Here is an 18,730-nt window from a genome sequence, read left to right on the forward strand (position 1 = left end):
TCAGACCGCCTCCCACCTAGCTGGCTCACCAACCGCAGATCCTCCGCTCGGACCCCCGCTGCCATTCGGGTGTCAGAGCACAGGCTGCCCGCTCCCTGCGGTGCCGACGCAGCCCCGCCAAGGCCCAGGGTGACAGCACCGGGGTGCCAGGGGCCCAGCGAGCGGCTCCCCAAACCTCGCCTCGCTACAGGGGAAGACAACGATCACCTCCATGAAACAGTAACCGGGACTCTACCGGGAGACTGCTAGTCGGCGGGAAGAGCCAGCTGAGCCGACGTTCAAGCAGGATCTGCAGCATGCAGAAGAGGGGAGCAGGGCAGCAGAGGGGCCAGCGTGACCCTGCCAGACGCAGCCATCCCAGTTGTACGAGGATGTTTAGAGATTTCTAGGCACATACTCGCATTTTGTAACTATATTGTCTGGCTTTATCTGCTCCACTGCAGGTATTGATCCCAAGAGTATAGTTCAGGGATGGCCAGTTAATTACATGTTGATAACAAAACAATAAAGCATGTAAACCGTGATCAGTCGCATGAACAGGGCAGGCTTTCCCTACAATGTGCATCTGACTGAGCAGTGCTGCACTGGTGGGCCTTGCAACTGTCTCTGCACTGGGGACAGGTGTGAGAAAATATGACAGCTATGTGAGATTAGACTGATGATACTTGGCATTTCTTAAGATGTTCAAGCTAGTCCCTGCTGTTAAGTAATTTCTGAGAGTAAAGCTTCCTCCTTATGTTTCAACAAATGACATCATAAAATAATTTAGGCTCTAGATCACGTAAAACTGTGAGATTTTCTCATCAGAAATACTCCCCATACCTGCTCACCCTCCTCTTCCACTCCACTCCCCCCCCAACAGCTGCACACACAGCAGGAACCCGTACAGGACAGAACAGTTCCTTGACACCGTGTAATGAAGCCTTCAGACTTCACAAAGAGGCAAGGACAAGCTGCCCAAGCACCTGCAACATTTCCAATCAGGTAACGAACAATGGTATTAAATCTCTGCCCCAACACGTTATACATACGTGTAAATAAAGACATGTGTGTGTACATGAAATGTGAGCTGCTATACACACACACACACACTTTATTTCAGGAGATGCTAATGAGATGCACGAAAAAATGCGTTACTTCATTTGTTTCAATTCATCCTTGCCTATAGTAATTTTGCTTTTTCATGTTTAAAAGATTTGACCATTCTTCCTTTCCACTAAGGCCTGGAAAATGAAATACATCGATTTCTGAAACAATGAAGTGATCTTTGAGGGGGGAGGAGAAGGTAGGTATTTGAGACATATTAAAATAATCTCTTGCAACACAACTGTTAAGTGTGAAGGAATGCAGCCCAAACACCACAGCATACACTGGGGTTTTTCGTTGGTTAGTTTTTTTAAACCAAATAATCTTTGAAGATTTTTTGAATTCTAGCCTGATTTTGAAAGATTAAAACATCAAAAACTGTTTCAAAATATCCTCACACCCTCTAAAGAGCAGCGTATCCTAATGACGGTGTAAGGAGGGTACTTACAGTTTTGCCTGATTGGAAAATAAATTTAATACAATCATACAACACCAAAGTATTTATTTACAGCATATATATATTATTTTTATTTTTTTATTATTTTCCCCATTTTAAAGCTATCCAGATTACAAATGTCCAAGCCTGTTAAGAGAAGAAAACATTCTCAAAATAAATAACAAGAAAATGTCAGCTACAGTACACCACCTGCTGCCACAGTCCTTTTGTAAAACATGTTCCAGTTTATAATGGAGAGTACATTTACAGTAACACGTTGACACCATTCACTCTCGTCTGCTGACACGCTAAACAAATACCATCTTGACATGAAGAGAGACATATGTTCAAAAAAGGAAGAGCCATTTGTCCCAGTGTCACCTGAATTTACACAGAAAAGAGCCACATCCTCAGCTAAATGAAATCCCTAAAACCCCTTTGCTTTTGAAGAAAACCAGTCTTTGTTTTTTTTTGGTTTTTGAAGAAAACCAGAAAATTGTCTCCCAAACAAATCTGGCAACAAGCACTCCAGTTCTGGAGGTCCACGCTGTATTTTGGTTTGCGCACATAGGACTACACTGTCTCTGAGTACAGCTTCACTGACCGCACACATCCTAGCCTGTGCCCTGGTATGTGACCGTCCTCCAGAACCACCAGCCACAAGCTTTCAGAGAAGCTCACTCAAATGACCACAGTTTCTTTTCTTCACCACTCACAAATTTTGCTCCTGAAGTGCCTGGTCTGAAATCAATAGGCTGAAGACACCTGAAGCTTCCCAGGATCAACGCTTGGCCAAAACATTGCTGCAGATCAGCAGTCAGACAGTAGCTTGCAAGGGAGAAGACCCTCCCTAGCACTTCTTCTCCCCTGCAGGGTGTTCACATGGGAAGTTCTTGCACAAAAACATCAGGTCCACTTTTTCCAAAACAGACTGAGAATCAGTTTAGTTTCAATCTGGAAGCTGAGAGACCTATTTTGATTAGGTTGCAGAGCACTTTAAATACAGTAAGTGCTATGTAAGTGCCAAGTATTGGAAAACTACTGATTTGACCAAGAACAGACGCTAGAAGCCAGCTTTTACAGGCTAAGCATGGGACTATGTTAGCATGGCCTCACATTTAGAAATGCCAGATGTGTCCACAAGCACACAGCCAGCCTCACATGGTGATGCAATCAGCGTACGATAGTGCTTTCTGCACACAGTTCAAAAGACTGGCATAGACTGCATGCCTTGAAAACAGGATTCCAGCCAAAAGGATTCTAAACAACGCAGAAAGTTTTTTGTTTTATTAGATATGCCTGCTTTCAGCTGGCATCTCATCCTGAATTTCAGCAAGCATTAGAACTGGGTAACACTTCGTTAGTGTTTGGTTTCCTGCTGAGAGTTCAAAATACATTTTTAAATTTAAGGAAGGTCTTTAATTTTTTTTTTGTTTTAAAACAAACAAACAAAAAAAGAATCCTTCCAGATTTTCTCAACTCTCAACAGAAAGGGACGATTTTCCTGGTATCTCCAAAATTTGGGACGGAATTAACACATAATTTTTTCCAGTAGGAAATTTATCCGAAGTCGCAGGGCTTGATTCTCCTTTCATTATGGATGCAAAACAAAAGCAATTCCATTACAGGGAATAAAAAAGTCCTGAAAAACTGAATTGCTCCACAGGGTTTGTAAATTTGGAGTTTCGTCCATGGAACTCAACTTGAAAGCTTCTGAGCATGTTAGCAAGCCATGTCCAGAGACACACATTAGCTCATGCTTAACCTAAAACCCCGTAAGCTGAAGCCTGTTGCGGCCTACTGAAGCTGGACACCCAGCAAATCACAGGCTAAAACCCACAGGAGAAGGGGTCTGTCTTCTGCTGCTACAGACCTACAGAAACCAAGTCTCCCGCTATTCCCCAAGTGGTTCAATCATCAGTAAATTTAAATTAACTTGAAAACAAGAAGCCTAGATCAGTGTGACTATTTCCCACATCCCTAGGAACTCCACAGTGTTTTACTATTTCCTTGTGATTGACAGCAGACTACTATCATAGAGCGGAAGTCTTATTTAATAACATTTGTTAGCACAAAGCAGCCTATTTAATTTTTGTTTTGTATTTGAACAGTGATTTCTCTGTATATGTAGCAGTACTAGCACTCAGAGTGGCATTTGTTCCTTAAGCTAAAAAGCTGTCAGTTGGACAGTAACACGCCAACTTTACAAGTAATTCAGAATCAGCTTTTAACTGGTGTTAAAAAGGCACTTCAAATACAACACACTGACATTGCTTCCCTTCAGAAACTGAATAAGAGAAGAGAACCAAATGCTGAGAAATTAAAATTACTCTGAAATTGTATAATTAAAAAAATGTGTTACTAATTCCTTTGAGGAGGGGTATTATCACACAAAGGAAAGACTAGCCCTAGAAAGACACGGTGTAAGAGAAGGACACAGGGCAAATCTCTTCTGGATTTTTGACAGGGTTAGCAGAAACCAGTTTTGTTTGGCAGGGATCTGTAGGAACTTGGACATTTCATTTTCTTCAACCACTGTAAAACTGTTCTTTAACTGAGTTGGAAATAGTTCAAAATACAATTCGAGCTGACCTACAGAAACGCATGGGATATTCTGGCCAAAGTTTAAAACAAAACATAAAACCTATCCCACTGCAAAAAATCTACAGAAGAGTCTCCTCTTAATATCTAGGACACCAGAAGCTGCCCCATACAGACTGTTTAAATCTCCATGCCCAAACGAATGGCTGTTAACTCTTGGGCTCAAAGGAACTCGCAAGTCAGGACACGTATAAAGCTGTTTTGCTAATATTCAGGTAGTCTGAACCAAATAATGCTCTAGGATAGGGCCTTGATGACTTCTTGAACTTTGTCATTTCAACAATGAATCCGGCTGTGTGCATAAGCGAGGCCCACAGGTTTAACAAACCAGCAAGACACAGTAAGATATTACCTAATAAAAACTGATACTAATAACAAATCAAATCTCTGGCCAATGCTGAAAAAACCCTTTGATACTTGGAGGTTTTGGCAACTATTGCATTTTTTTGTTTTTTTGTTTTTTTTTTTTTATTTTTAAATTAGTTTTGCAATATGGCAGTAACACTATTCTTAGCAATACTGGCCATAAAAAAACCCAGCTTGTATGAAATCCAACCACATTAAACTGGTACGGTTATAAAACAGCATTACAGCTCTAATGTTCAGTGTCATACAAACAACATGCTCTTATGAAGCCCAGGCAGCCAGCTGCTTCATTTCATCTTCATCCTCTGCTCTCTTCCTGCTTGATGCTGCAGAGAAAGAGATTAACAATAACCATCAACTAATGTAACAGTCAGAACCATTTTATTTGTTAGCATGGGGACTTGCATAGTTCTTTTCAGTCTGAAGATCTCAGATCAATTTACTGAGTAGCAAGCTAAACAGAGATAATGCAGTAATGAAGCTGAAGAGAGATGCGACTATTTTGCCCCACCATTCTCTCCCATATTACCCTGAGGTTAGCAATATAGGTCTGATGTAACTCCAACTGCAAGACTATCACAGAAAATACATTTAACCTCTAAAAGCTGTCACAGAGAGCAAGAGTGCACCAGAATGCTGCCAGTTCTCTCACTGCCACTCGAGGAGGCACAAGTGACAAACCCCTGGCCAACTGTGCACCCTGCTACCTTTCCAAACAGTGACGAAGGGTTCTGCATGTGCAGGTCCAGTCTCCAAAGAGACTCACCCCATTTTAATGAGAGGTGTTGTTTATTAAAAGGGAGAAAGAAATTCCTGAACTTCTGTTTGCTCAGGTGACATCTGTTGACTGCTGTGGTCACAGCAACAGCAATTCCCAGCTCTGTACCAGGTCCCACACACACTTCCTCTCCCTCTGTTTTACCCAAATCTCCTACTACACATCTTTCACATTCCCTGAACTAAAACCTCACCCAAATCGTCTTCATTCACTGACCTACAAACTGCACGCCCTCCAGCCCAGGTTCAACCTCAGGCTGTCTCCATCTGTGGGCTGTGCGTGTCAGGATCTGCATTCCTCCAAACAGCAGTGGAACACTGTTACTGGGTGCAACACCCTCGTATGTACATTTACAGCAGCCAGTCGGCTGCCGCCTGTGGCAGCCATAGAGCCAGGAGCCACCATCCTGAGAGGCTGCAACTGCCACCTTCGGGGACTAAAGCTGGGAGAAGGACAGGGGAGACCAGGGGTCCAGCCCCTACTCTAGAGGCAAGCGCCACTGGCTCACTGTGCCTTGCTCCATTTCAGTTTCCCCATCTCTAAAATCAGGATAGTAACATGCAACTTCGATTAGAAGCATTATAGAACCATTAACTGTTCTTCTTATTTTGCCATTGCTGTTTAAGAGTAAGCATCCAGTTTCAGAAAAGATACGCCAGTTTTGCAAGGCCTTAAACTATGTAATTGTAACCAGCTAATTTTGCCTGAAGCAGCCACACAGACACACGAAGTAGCAAATCAATATAGTGAGAAGTACATGGAGATGGCCTGGGTTTAATAAAAATGTCAGCTGGCACAGCTGGACCTGGAAGAGGATGTATGAACAAGCCATACACGCCCAGACTGCATTTGCACTGGATTTTCCTGAATCCATTTTTTCAATAGCTGTTCTGCAATTTGCTTAAGTAGCTGAGCCCACAATCTCAGTTTGAACATTTTAAACTGCTTGGCATGGATTTAAGTGCCGTCTGCCAAAACACGCATATTAGCCTTTGAGCTGAGCTTGTCTAGGTAACGTGTTCGTCAGCAGAATGCCCCATAAACAACCTGTGCCACATGTGCTGTCCCTGCCATCAAATATTTATACTCTTTTACTAGCATCAGTACACAGCAAGTCTTTCAGCTGATAGAGGACAACAGGGAGACAGTGAAAGGTGTAGTTAAAACTCCACTGTCTCTGGCTTACTTAAAAATGAACAAGGCAGAACTACAGCAAAAATAAGACTACTGCTTAATGCCAGGCATAAGTTTGTTCTGTAGAAAGCAAGCAAAGGAATGACAATATTTCTTTAAATACGTACTTCCTGCTGCCTCCTTCATTTGTAATTAAAATACCAGTGACAAATATCAAACCACTACCCTACAAAGCTGGATCTTTGTGACGCAAACATTTTAAATCTAGGTCAGACTCTAATTAAAAAAGACTACGGATTTAATTGCCCCCCGCAAAAAAAAGTCTTCCCAGTCTTCTGCGATCTCACTACATTTCAGTAGGAGATGCATCGGTATGTGCAAGGTCAAGTTCCACAAATTTGTCTCCCCAGATCTACAGAGAATTTGGTCCTATGTGCTTTCATACAGAAAACCGGAATTCCACTCTGCTTTTTTCTGATAAACAGATACAAAAATAGGAAAAGCCATCTATAAAGCTTTAAAAGTTAAACCAGAGTTAAATACACATCTGGACCTCCCTCTCCTACTAACAGCATAGCTTAATTATGAGAAGTTTAAATTGGCAAGCAAGCAGTTTACCAGGGCGAGAAGGCAGCGATGTGGATGGAACACTTGGCAGTCTGACGTCTCTCATTCCCTTGTTCAATTCTTCTTGCTCCAGTTCTTCTAGTTCTGCCATCAACTCATCCTAAATTCAAGGAAAACATTATTTACAAATTCATTGTCCTGACAGCAATCTCAGGCAAGGGCTCTTTTAACAATCAGGACACAAAATCCTACAGCATATCACAAGTATAATTTTTACTAAGTGTCAGTGATAACAATAAACCTCAATTGAAAGTTAGAAACAGGACAAGGAATAAAATTAGTAAGCAAACTGACGGCAGTGTAGTACTCAAAGGCAAACGGGGGGCGGGTGTGTGTGTGTTCCCTCTGCCTTCCTCAGGTTTGTTCCAAATCTAGAGCGTGTAACTCTTTAACAGATTCTAATTTTAACGTGAGGTTTCTCCCATTTTAAAAAGCAAACAGCTTCCACTGGTTACAAGCTAGACTGTCATTAATCATCATGCTTCAGCCCTATCACACACGTTCAGAATTATATATGATTTCAAAGCAGCACTAAAATCAGAACTGTCCTCCTGGGTCCTGTTATTCACTCTTGAAGCATGTAACACTCTTCAGCTTTTAGCTGCAGAAGCCGATTTGGACAGATGATCTAATCCATGTGTATCATACAAAAAAGGCTATATGCAGTTTAAAAAAGACAAAGACTTATCCCTTGGCTGGAGTCTCCCAAAGAAAGGAAGCTAAATGTTACATATTTGCATAGAAATGTACCTTTGCCATGTTGATAAAATGATTTTGAAAGAAACAATAGGCAAAAGTGGCTCAGGAAAAAGTGCCTGTAGCAAAGTTAGATCTACTAGGTATTGAAATGGGCTTTGCCTACCTATTTATACCTTGCTTATCACCAATATGGAAGTTAAAATGATAATGACATAGCTACCACAGGCCTTCCTAGACTGACTTTCTCATGTTTTAGTATTTTAAGGCCAAAAAAAGGCTACAGTTTGCCTACCTGACCTAGGTCACAGTGCAAATCCTAAGATATCATCTAAAAATTCCAGCATCAGGTCTACACCTGCTAACGTTCAATTGACAGCTGATCTCTGAAAGACATGCGCAAGCTGGGGCCCCACGTCTAACTCAGGCCCCTAGCTGAGCTGCAAACACATCTGTACTTGACGTGCCTCAGTCAGTGGTGTGAATACAAGTTTCTTACAAAGTCAGTATCCAAGCTGTCATAAAGCCAATGAAAACAGGTATTTCTGAAGACCTCTCTCTAGATGGTCATCTAACACTATCCCACACCAAATTAGTCCTTACCAACCTCTGCTGAACAAGTAAACAATTAAGAGGTGTGTCAGCCATGACAAGTTCTCTTAAAAAATAAAAAAGGAAATAAAAGAAAGAAAGGAAAAAAAAAAAAAAAAAGAGGTAAGGGAAATCGTGATCATGACCCCTACACCTTTAACATAATATTGTAATGGCTAGAACATTTGCTCTTGAAGAAGGAGACTCAAGTTTTACGTTCTTCTCATCCTCAATCATGGATTTAACTTCTATTTCCCACAACTCAGGAACTGCTCTACGACTAGACTGTGTAGTATTGCAATAGCTACAACAAATCCCCTTTCTCCTTTTGAACCTAGGCCAAAAGGAGAGCAGAGGGAAGACAGCATGTGAACTTTCAGGTTCCAGGCTTTGTCCACTGGAATGTGTGTATTTTGCATTTTATTACCAGAAACGGGACTCCAGGCAAGGATGTTCCCTCCCAGTGAGGATCCCACCCAGGTAGAACAGAGCTTTTTTGCATTCTTCATGACATACACAGTGTCAATCCAGGGAGAAAGAACCCTTGTGTTTTTGTGTCTATCTGGAGCAGCAGAAATCACACACTTCCACAATCTCCTTAACAACAAATTTTCAGATGATCCTAAGTGCCTTGTGGAGATTTCAGAAGAAAAGACCTCAAGGAAGAAACCCTATTGCCTCCAACAGGAATTACTTCTACCTAACCTACTTCTGTGGAAAATCTGGAAAACAGGGAAAGGACCTGCACCTTCAAGCACCAAAAACAGACCTTAAAAAAATGGTCCAAATATTCAGAATTGTGAACAGCGGCCTGTTCATGGCATAGGAACCTGCACTTAGTCAAACGGATGTCTATTTGGAGCACACAAAATTATATGTTTCAGTGTCTACTTGGAGAAGTACAAATTACACGTTTTAGTGACCTTCTCCTTCCATAGTACAAATAACAACAACAGGAATGCAGTTAAAATTGCCATTTTAAAATTTATATATAAATAAGATTATTTTTATATTTTACATATAGATTTTTAAAATATTACATATATTACTAATTTTATTTATTTTTATGTATGTGCGTGTGTGTATATAAAAACATCCTAGATATGGTAAGCTAGAACCAAGGGATTTCACTTCTGCACCTTTTGAGAAATAAACCACTGAAACAAGCTACCGCACAACAAAATAACCATGGAGTCATTTAACAGCTAAAACTCATAGGCTTTACCGAAGTACTAACCTCATCAAACTCCTCACCAAAGGCAGCTCGGTTTGAGATGGCGTCTGAAATTTCCTGGGCAACATCCTGCTGTTCAGTGATATCTTGCATCAAATCATCAATTTTGTTCAAGTCCCTGGCAAGACAATATGGAAACATTTTTTCAAAGACAGATCATCCAAACCCTACAGAAGGGACTCCCGAGAAACTTGAACAGACCCCATTTTCTTTTTATGTCCATGGCTGTATAGACAGCAGAACTCACAGGGAATAATTTCCCTCACCTCCACCTTAATGTTTCCTGGGAAGCTTTTGTGTGTTTTAGCCAGTCCAATTTCTTCCACTGTGGGATTGTAACAAAAGTCAACCTGCAGCAGTCTGTGTCTCTCTCCCTCTCTGTGCTTCTCGTACCTCTGCCAGCCAAGAGTCACATGCCCTGGGCAGATCCCATCTCATTCCCAAGGTCAGCATGTTTATAGAGGGATCTTTTTTGATGTTAAGCTTTCACCAGAACTGGGAGAACTTAACAGGACTATACCCTATTTAAAAGCTTCCCCTTATTGTTAACTTCATCACTGTTTGAGTTCCTGTTTAATTCTCCCAGAACAACCTTTCTGATCTAACTCTGTTTATTCAGGCAGAAAAATGACTCACAAAACAATATGGGACATATTAAAATACTACACACACAAAAAAATACCGTCTCTTTTATACAGGTCTGATAAGTACTTTGAATCGCACAGCTCAGCTTACGGACTTTGAGGAAAAGAGTCCACTTAACTTCTTCAACTAAGTTTTTGTTTGGAAAAATCAAGGGCAGAGGCCAGTCTCTACTGCCAAGGCAGATTTAAAAAAAAAAACAGGTACCACACAGATCTCTCTAGTTAGCTGGACTTCCTTCTAGACTTGCTGTTAAGAAATTTATTTTTCTGCCAAATGTAACATTACAGCACCAATAGCATTCCTGATACTAAATGCCTGAACCCAAAACGAAGTCAAAACTGCCTGACTTGATACAATGGACTATAGCCATGAAATGGTTTGAAAGTCGTTAGTAAGCTCAAACTGAAAGCTATTAGAAAGCACTTACATATTTTCATGCACTTTTTTCATAGCTTGTGCAGCATAACCCATATTCTTGAGCACTTCTGTGTTGGTGTGGGAATTTTCCAATGCCTCTCTCTGGAACTCAATGGTCGAAAGCGTCCCATCAATTTGACTCAACTGTTTCTCGTATCTCTTTTTTCTCTTCAGCGCTTGTAAGGCAGCTGGAAAGCAAAGAGGCAAAGTGCACTGTGTATTTTCATAGCAAAATGCAAGGATAAGTAGTTCAGCACCAAGCCGACCTGCAGAATTTATAATTCTCACTCTCCTACCTTACTAGCAGTGAGACAAACTTTGACCACACCAGATCAGCAGCCTGTTTATCACCAACATGCTGTTGCATGAACATGCTGGGAAGCCTCTTTTAGATTAACTCCTCAGCACCACAGGGAAGAGCAGCTTCTTCCTCCACTGCGGGAGACCTTGAACTCCATCCTGTGCACACAGGCAAAGCAGGGAAGATGGGGAGGAAAAAGAAAAACATCAGAGAGAAGCCAGAAAGGAGGAAACAGGAGAAAGAAAGAAAAGAAGAGGTTGTAAAATGTAAGTAAAAACTAAGGAAGACAGAGTAAGCAGAGCTGTCATGATTATCACACCTCCACCAATGCTGCCTTCTGAACTTTGTCTCAGCAGCGGAAACTGTCAAATGCAATGGAAAGCCCAAAGAGCCTAACCAAGCAGGTGGGTGAGACCAGAGAAGGACTTGCACTTCTCTGGCTTTCAGCTGCATCTGTTTCTTGCAATCACTTCGGAGCATGATCTTTAAACCTTAGAACTTGAAAACATACAGAACTTTGTAGACACGGCCACAGTCAAATCCAGCTACTCCCCATGATGGCTGTAAATCGTTGCGATTAGTCTTTTATATTTGCTAAGTTATGAGCAGCATACTTTGCCCAGAGTAAATCATTACCAGAATAAATGCACGTGACAAGCAGGAGGAGAAAAGGGCTTTCTCTCGGCCTCTGGGTGTGGGATACACACAATCTTGCCACGAGCATTTCCTGACAACTGTCCTTTCCAAACTACCCATGTGTCAGGCAAGGAAAAAATCACACAAATCCAGAAGAGGCTAAGTTGAACCCTAGCTTTTTCAATGCTATTAATACCCATGTCCTTTCCCTTGCCTTGCAATTTTTAAACCAGGTTCAGAGCCAGCAAACAGCAGCAGCACTGCAGCCCCCCAACCTCAAATGACCGACAGCAGCAGTTACTGTCGCTGTAACTGCCCACGTGCAGTAACACTGAACCTTAACACTGGGGTACACAACTTACCAAATGAAGTTAGGATCCCTCCAAAGAGGTGACAGAGACCAATGGTTGTGCAACAACACATTGAAAAATTTCGTGCTTTGTTGACAAATGCTTAAATCAACACAGTCAAAATAGCTCATCATTAGCTGCGCAGGGACAAGCACTCACACAGGCCAAGACACACAATGCCTTCTAGCACCTGCAGCAAAACGTTTCTGGGCAGCAAACCACAATCAATATAGATTAATCACAGTACTCAAATTCAAGATTCTCCCAGGTTTTGGGGGATGGTCTGAAGATCATGCATATTCTGAAAAAGATGCATGAACCCCAGATGATGGCAAATGTGAGAACTGTAGAATTCTCACTGGCAATTGCAAAATACATCAGTTTGACTTAATGCCAAATAATCTTTTTGTCTACTTATTGTTTCCCTATTTATTTATGCTTGTTATTGGTAGCATTAGGACACTAGCCACTCCCTTCCTCAGCTTCAGCTGAGTCAAAATTTGATCCTGGATTCTCAGGTTTGGAAGCCAGAGATTCCAGGTAAATTTCATGGGCTGAAACTGTGCATAACACCGGCTGTGCCAGGGAGGACTCCAAAGCTCTGTGGACTGAGAACCACTAACTGGCTGATGCAGAAAGGCTTCAGCTGGAGTAAGTAGCTACCACAGGGAAATACTTCCAGTCAGCATTTTTCAGAAATGGGACTGTAATGGTGCTGTTGTTATTGACTGCTCGGAGAGAAAATGGATTTCCTCAATTACACACAGAGCAGTTGTTTTCAAAATCCTGAAGGTTCCTGTATTAAGATTTAATTAAACCACACACAAACTAAGAAACCACTGAAGAAGCTAGACTCTGTGTGACTTCACCTATTCATAAACAGCTTTTCCTAATTATTGTAGTGCAACATATCATCTTTATTAATTCTCTTTAGTTTCAACCAGCGACTTACAGAACAAAACACTTCATAGGAAATCAATTCATACTCCTTCCTCATCAACCAAAGCGTAACTCCCACACCACACTATATGATTTTTCTCATTTATATTAAATGAATGCCCTTCACTGCACAGTGTTTTGTAATAGTAGCTCCTTTAGCTAAGAGAATTTCCTTGTTATTTGAGATATGGTTTTCTGTTTTACAGATTATCACGAACTGCACGTGCTTTTCTGATGCATACACAAGCATTTTAAAATGTGTATAACTCTTACAAGAAGACTTTACAAGAAATACTTCACAGAAATACTACTGCATTATAATAACCAAACTGAAGAAGAACATATCTATCAAAAAATAAACAAACTGAGCAGAGAACATAAACTTACTTCACTGAAGGTCTAAGAATGGCACTGAAAAAGAGTGTTGCCCATTCCAAAGATTTCACAGAAGAAAGACAGCCCAGCGAGGAAGAGTCTACGCAGGGGAAGAGTCTGAGGAAGCAAGTGTAATTAGTACCAATTCAACCAGGAAGAGGTGGAGGTCTTCTCCGGAAAAAAAAAAAACACCACCCTCATACACTGTCTCTGTTGCACTCCAAAGCAGCAGATTCAACTCCTGCATCTCATAACCAAGTGGTCAGCAGTTGGCCTGGCTTTAGCACATTTCCTATCCTCTGAGTCCAACGCAGGATACAGCTCATAGATTAGGAACCACAGCTTTTCATCTGAGCTTTTATTTTATTTTTGAGATAAGTGGCTGGAACAACAGCAGACTATTATGTCAGTTTAAGTATGCATGCTACAGAACTACTGTTATTAACACACAGAAGGACACTTTTCCAGTACCACTACTATGCGGATACTTTATTAAGAAAGCAGAAACAGCCAGCTGGGCAACAGTAATCCTGGCCACACTGAATATCCAGGTTTCTAAAGGAAAGAACCAAGGTAATGACACAGAAAGAGTTGTGGCACCCTCCTCATGGCTTCATGGCAGATCAGAATGAAAAGAGACAGTACAGTGCTAACACCACCTTCACCTGTCAAGCCCACCATCAACAACCATCAGTGCAGGAGTTACCGATAACCTCGTCATCTGAAGTAGAAATAAAAGCATTGTCTAGTAATCCTTAAAATTTCCAGGGGGAAACTGGTAAAGGGGGAAAAGAGTGTTCCTTCAGAAGATATAACACCACTGTGAAAATATTGGATCTCATTCTTGGATACAGTTCACAGCCCTCCACTTCAGTGCTGCAAGGGACTGATGAATTACAACTTCTGATCTCCAGGGACAACCAAAAGAAATGCTGCTGAGGCCATAAAAATCATACCACCTTAAGAAAGCTCATTATCAGCATTCATAATCCTTAAAACCTTGTGGGGGAAGCCGCACACAGTTACAACTGAGGTGCTAATTCAAGAACAGTAATGCACTTGACTCGTTATAACCATTCCAGTTCATGGCAAGACACTTGAAACGTGACCATGAAGAGCAGAGAACAGTAGCTGTAACTCACAGAACTCAGACACACTAACAGCTTCCTCGTATCTCCCCGACAGAAACCCTCAGTCCCAGCCTGTCATACACCCTGACAGAGGTATGACGGCCCTGTCCATGTTAACACGCAACTACTATATTGTTGTTTGGTTTCAACAGCCTTCTGGTTACAACTAACTCATTGAAAAGGAATGCTACACAGCTACGTAAGCCCTGCCCAAATGTATCACACAACGCATTTAGCAGCATATACTTGTAAAAGCCTACCTGTTCTTCCAATTTTCTATATAGGTTTCATCCTCAGTAGTATTATGTGGATCTCTATGGTTAAGCTTTACTTCTAATCTGGATTTAAAAAAAAAAGGCAGCAGCTATTACTTCTTTTAACTTTTTTTTTTTCCTTTTAGCCATTTTTTAGGATCTGTAGAAGATGTCAGGCTGAAACAACACTCATTCGCATGTATGTTATTTTCACGGGCACAGGCCAGCTTCAGAAAATCCATTTCCTTTTAACCAAGTTCTCAAATATTCAGTATCATTTTCTGTCCTTTAAATTTTCCTGTATAGAGTTGGCAGCTGCGCACTGACCAAAACTGAGATACTCAAAAAAAAATACAGCAACAGACATAAAAAAAAAAAATCACGAGTTTGTATCTGGAATGGGGTGACATTAAAAGGCAGTGCTAACTGTGAAAAGAAATATTGCTTATTGTGACATAACTTCTGCAAGAGGAATTCCAACCGCATCACTTCAAAAAACGCTAAAGTGGTCTAGCTATGGTAAGATATTAATGGGAAGGCTGGAGATGTTATCACCCCAAAAGTGTAGCTAATTTCAGATTAGGTACAGGAACTGCAGAGATACTCACTTCATAATGGAGAAGCCAAAAATATTTAAGTGATGCTTCACATCTATTTGAATAGCTAACGTGTTACAACTTTTAAATCAAGCTAAGCCTACTGATGTCATATGAACCCATCCAAGAATCATCTCAACTCATGAAAAATTGCTGGTGCTTGAATCTGCTCTCTCTTGTGTCAGTGTAACTGACTCAGACACACGTGTCTAAAAATCAAATGAGATTATGCTCATTTGGTGCATTTCCTGTACCTAGATGCATCTTGCTCCAGGCTCAGACACTCCCATTTTAGTTTCCACAGGCTTCTCCACAGATGCAACTAAGAAAAAAGTGACATCAAAAATTACTGCGAGGTCCCTTTGAAACATTCACCTTAACAAGACAATGTAAATGAAAACTTTCATTCTCTCCTTTGTGTGTACGTTTACATAACGCTACAACAGATGCTGTTTAGCACAGACTTCCTCTGAACTATGCAGTGTACCAGCTAATACACTGTTATACGTAAATTAACAGCAATTAAACTGTAAAGCAACTAACATATCAAATGAAGGAGTATTCTTCAGAAGTTAAGTTCACTCACTAGGCTGTTAAATTCCAGCACTGTGGCACAGCAAGGTTAGTTTCTCTTTTCTCCTCCAACTGCAGTTACGCTATCCAGTTTTCGCTTTAAAACCATTTCTAGCATGAAAAAAATCCCACTCTGTACTTCTTCCCCTACTCCTGTCTCTTTACTGTCCTCAACTAGAGGTTCCTGAGCAAACAGCAAGATAAAAAGAAGTTATTTTTAACCACGATCAGCTCAACAATCCAGTTTGCTGCATGACTCCACAAACAATGGCATAGATAAAACTAGGGGAATTACATACTGAGAACAGCAGTGGAAACAAACATCTGGCAGAAAAGCTTCATACCTCAAACACTGCCCACCTGAAGCACAAGGCCATAGTGTGACAAACACCTGGAACCAGCATCAACCAGCCAAGTTAAAGGAGAAGCAGTTCCACCTTCTCCCAGCAACAAGTACTCATTCTTGCCTGTGCACCGCCCTCTCCTTCACAGGTACCCGACCACTTGTGCAGCTGTAGAGTCAAGTGGGTGAGTAGAACTTAACCTACCCTGGGTAAAAACCCAGCCAAAAACACCCCACGACTTCTTACAGCTGCATGCAGCTTTCTGAAACACCCCCTTCAGGGAGCTCTGCCAGGGGAAGGAAGGGAGCAGCACAGGGGCAGGAGCAAGGCAGGAAGCATTCCTTCTTCCTGCAACCGTGCCAGTTGAAAGTCCACCCTTGGGATGCAGTTCCACAGCCGTGTGTCTGGATCCAAACAGGAACTGCTACAGTCACAGGAGCAGGCCTGTTGTGCCTCTTGCGTCAGCCCGGCCACTCAAATTTGTACGATGAACCCAGCCCCAGGAGCTATCTGGTCACTTTGTCCCATAGCAAAAGAGTTTTCAGCTGGATCACCTTCCTGAACTATCTCACTGCACCAGCACACAGGTTCCACCCCCTGCACAAGGGGACAAGAGAGACACTCCCGTTGAAGCCAGGGGACTAGAAAGCGTGGGACCGTGACAACCCTGACAGCTCCTGTGCTGCAGAGCAGCAGGCTCCGTTGTGCTGCTGAGCTGGCTTTACTCCCTCACACCGTCTGTGCTTTCAAATCGGTCCCATCTCGACCCATGTTTTTAAATCCTTTCTAACTATAACAGTTAGTTTAGTTAATCTGCTTTTTGCTGAAGACCCGCCTGGACAAGGTCCTGTGCAGCCTGCTGTAGGCAACCCTGCTTCGGCAGGGGGGGTGGACTAGATGACCCACAGAGGTCCCTTCCAACCCCGAACATTCTGTGATTCTGCGAATGCTAAACTATTACAAATACGTTAAAGGGCTAATCAAAACACCTTTAACACGTAACTCCTCACAAGTTCTAAGTCACATGACATCAACTGTTTAATTACCAAGCAACAGAAAGAGCAGATGAGAGAGCTACTTTGTTGTTACATCACAATTCTTTAATGTGAAATGTTTTGCTTCTGTTCTTAAGTATTTAAAGAAAAGTAAAGCTCAGAGTAGACAAACAGGACTCCAAATGACTTTAGGAAGCCATTAACTTGTTTCTCAAAGGCCTGTATATCCCCAAGACACTGGCTACCATGATTTGCTTCCCAGAGATGACAACATCAGGATAAGCAGGATCCAGACCTTATTATCCCTTAGTATCCTCTCCTTTGACCAGCAGTCACTAATGCTCTGAACTATCATTCATTTTTCAGTGATATCACGTACTTCTTTCATGAGTCGATGCAAATCATTGAATCACTTTGTTCCTCAGTTGCCCGCAGTATATTCTCCAACCCTCAGAGTGGGGGGTAATGTGAATTCATCCATGACCATACAGGAGATCCTCACAAGCTTCAGCTCCTCTGCTACGCGCACAACTGATGCTCAACACCCAGGCTGCGATCCCCTTCGCGCGTTGAGCAGTTCGATGCAGCACCATTTACCCAGCTCCTCTCTGCTTCGACTGCGGTGCAAACCACCAACAAAAGCACCGCACCGGGAACAACAGACGTTAAATTAACTCAGAATAAAAGACGCCGTCATCAGCCCACCATAACGAACCCACAATACATCAAAGGCCAGCAGAGGCCCAAGGCCCAAAGCCACCGCGGTGACCCCTGCTCGGGGCCCGCGGCTGAGCCACGAAACGCACCGACGTCTGTGGAGCCCAGAGCCCCGACCCACCCACAGCGCCGGCGAGTCCCCGAGCACCCCCCTGCCTTCTTAGCGGAGCCCCGCACCCGGAGCCGCCTGAGCCCTTGGATTCCAAGCCTCGCAAGCGGCCGAGCAGCCGCCGCCGGCCAGGCGGGACGCGCCCGGGCTTCCCCGGCGGAGGGCCGCGGCGCCCGGCCCGGCCGCCGAGGACTCACCTCGCTTGTTCTTGGTGCCGTGCTGCCGGGCTGCCGCCAGCTCCCGCTCGATCCTGGTCTCCAGGTACTCCTGCTTCTTGCTGAGCATCTCCTCCGTCTCCCGCAGCCGGGCCAGCGCCTCCTGCGGCGAGGGCCCCCCGCGGCCCTTGGAGGCGGCCGAGCCGCCCCCCTTGAAGAACTTGGAAATCTTGCTCATGGCGGCAGCCCCGGCTCGGCACCGGCCCTGACGGAAGGCTCTGGCCGGCCCGTCCCGACCCGGCCGGCCCCTCAGGAGCCTCCCCGCCCGGCACACGCCGTGACGGCACTTCCTGGGGCCGCGGGCGGCGGCACCGCACCTGCCGGCGGGGCGGGCCCGGCCCCGCTCTGCCCGCCCAGGGGAGGCCGACCGGCAGCCCGGAGGGGTCCCCGGGCGGGGCGGCTGCCGAGTTCGTGCTTCCCCGCCTGCTCTGTCCCCCTCAGGGGCCAGGACGACCCGCCTCGGCGCCGGGTTCCCGGAGCCCGTCGGGACCCACCGCAGCTCCGCGCAACACCCCGAGGGAGCATCGCCACCTTGCGACCCCTCACCGCCGCCCAGGCCCCGCCCCCAGCGCCGCCAGCCACGCC

The 18,730-nt window shown here is 43.5% G+C and overlaps 1 protein-coding gene across 1 annotated transcript; it reads right to left on the reverse strand.

Annotated features, from left to right (window-relative positions):
- Window positions 1-1,586: 1,586 nt before the first annotated feature.
- CHMP4C (charged multivesicular body protein 4C) lies at window positions 1,587-18,621 on the reverse strand. The gene is made up of 5 exons (XM_075415936.1): window positions 18,128-18,621; window positions 10,622-10,799; window positions 9,553-9,667; window positions 7,020-7,128; window positions 1,587-4,815 (listed from the first exon to the last, which is right to left on the reverse strand). Exons 1-5 carry the CDS (start codon window positions 18,321-18,323, stop codon window positions 4,751-4,753), a joined length of 663 nt encoding a protein of 220 aa, XP_075272051.1. The 5' UTR covers window positions 18,324-18,621; the 3' UTR covers window positions 1,587-4,750.
- Window positions 18,622-18,730: the final 109 nt, after the last annotated feature.

This window comes from Opisthocomus hoazin, chromosome 3 (genome assembly GCF_030867145.1).
Source record: "Opisthocomus hoazin isolate bOpiHoa1 chromosome 3, bOpiHoa1.hap1, whole genome shotgun sequence".
Lineage (NCBI taxonomy): Eukaryota > Metazoa > Chordata > Aves > Opisthocomiformes > Opisthocomidae > Opisthocomus > Opisthocomus hoazin.

Excerpts from the sequence above, each read along its gene's own strand:
- CHMP4C (XM_075415936.1), bottom strand. The coding sequence starts at position 18,323 with ATGAGCAAGATTTCCAAGTTCTTCAAGGGGGGCGGCTCGGCCGCCTCC. Across the intron at positions 9,668-10,621 it reads AAAAAAGTGCATGAAAATAT|GGACTTGAACAAAATTGATG; the intron begins GTAAGTGCTTTC and ends TTGTCTTGCCAG. Across the intron at positions 7,129-9,552 it reads TTGGTGAGGAGTTTGATGAG|GATGAGTTGATGGCAGAACT; the intron begins GTTAGTACTTCG and ends CCTTGAATTTAG.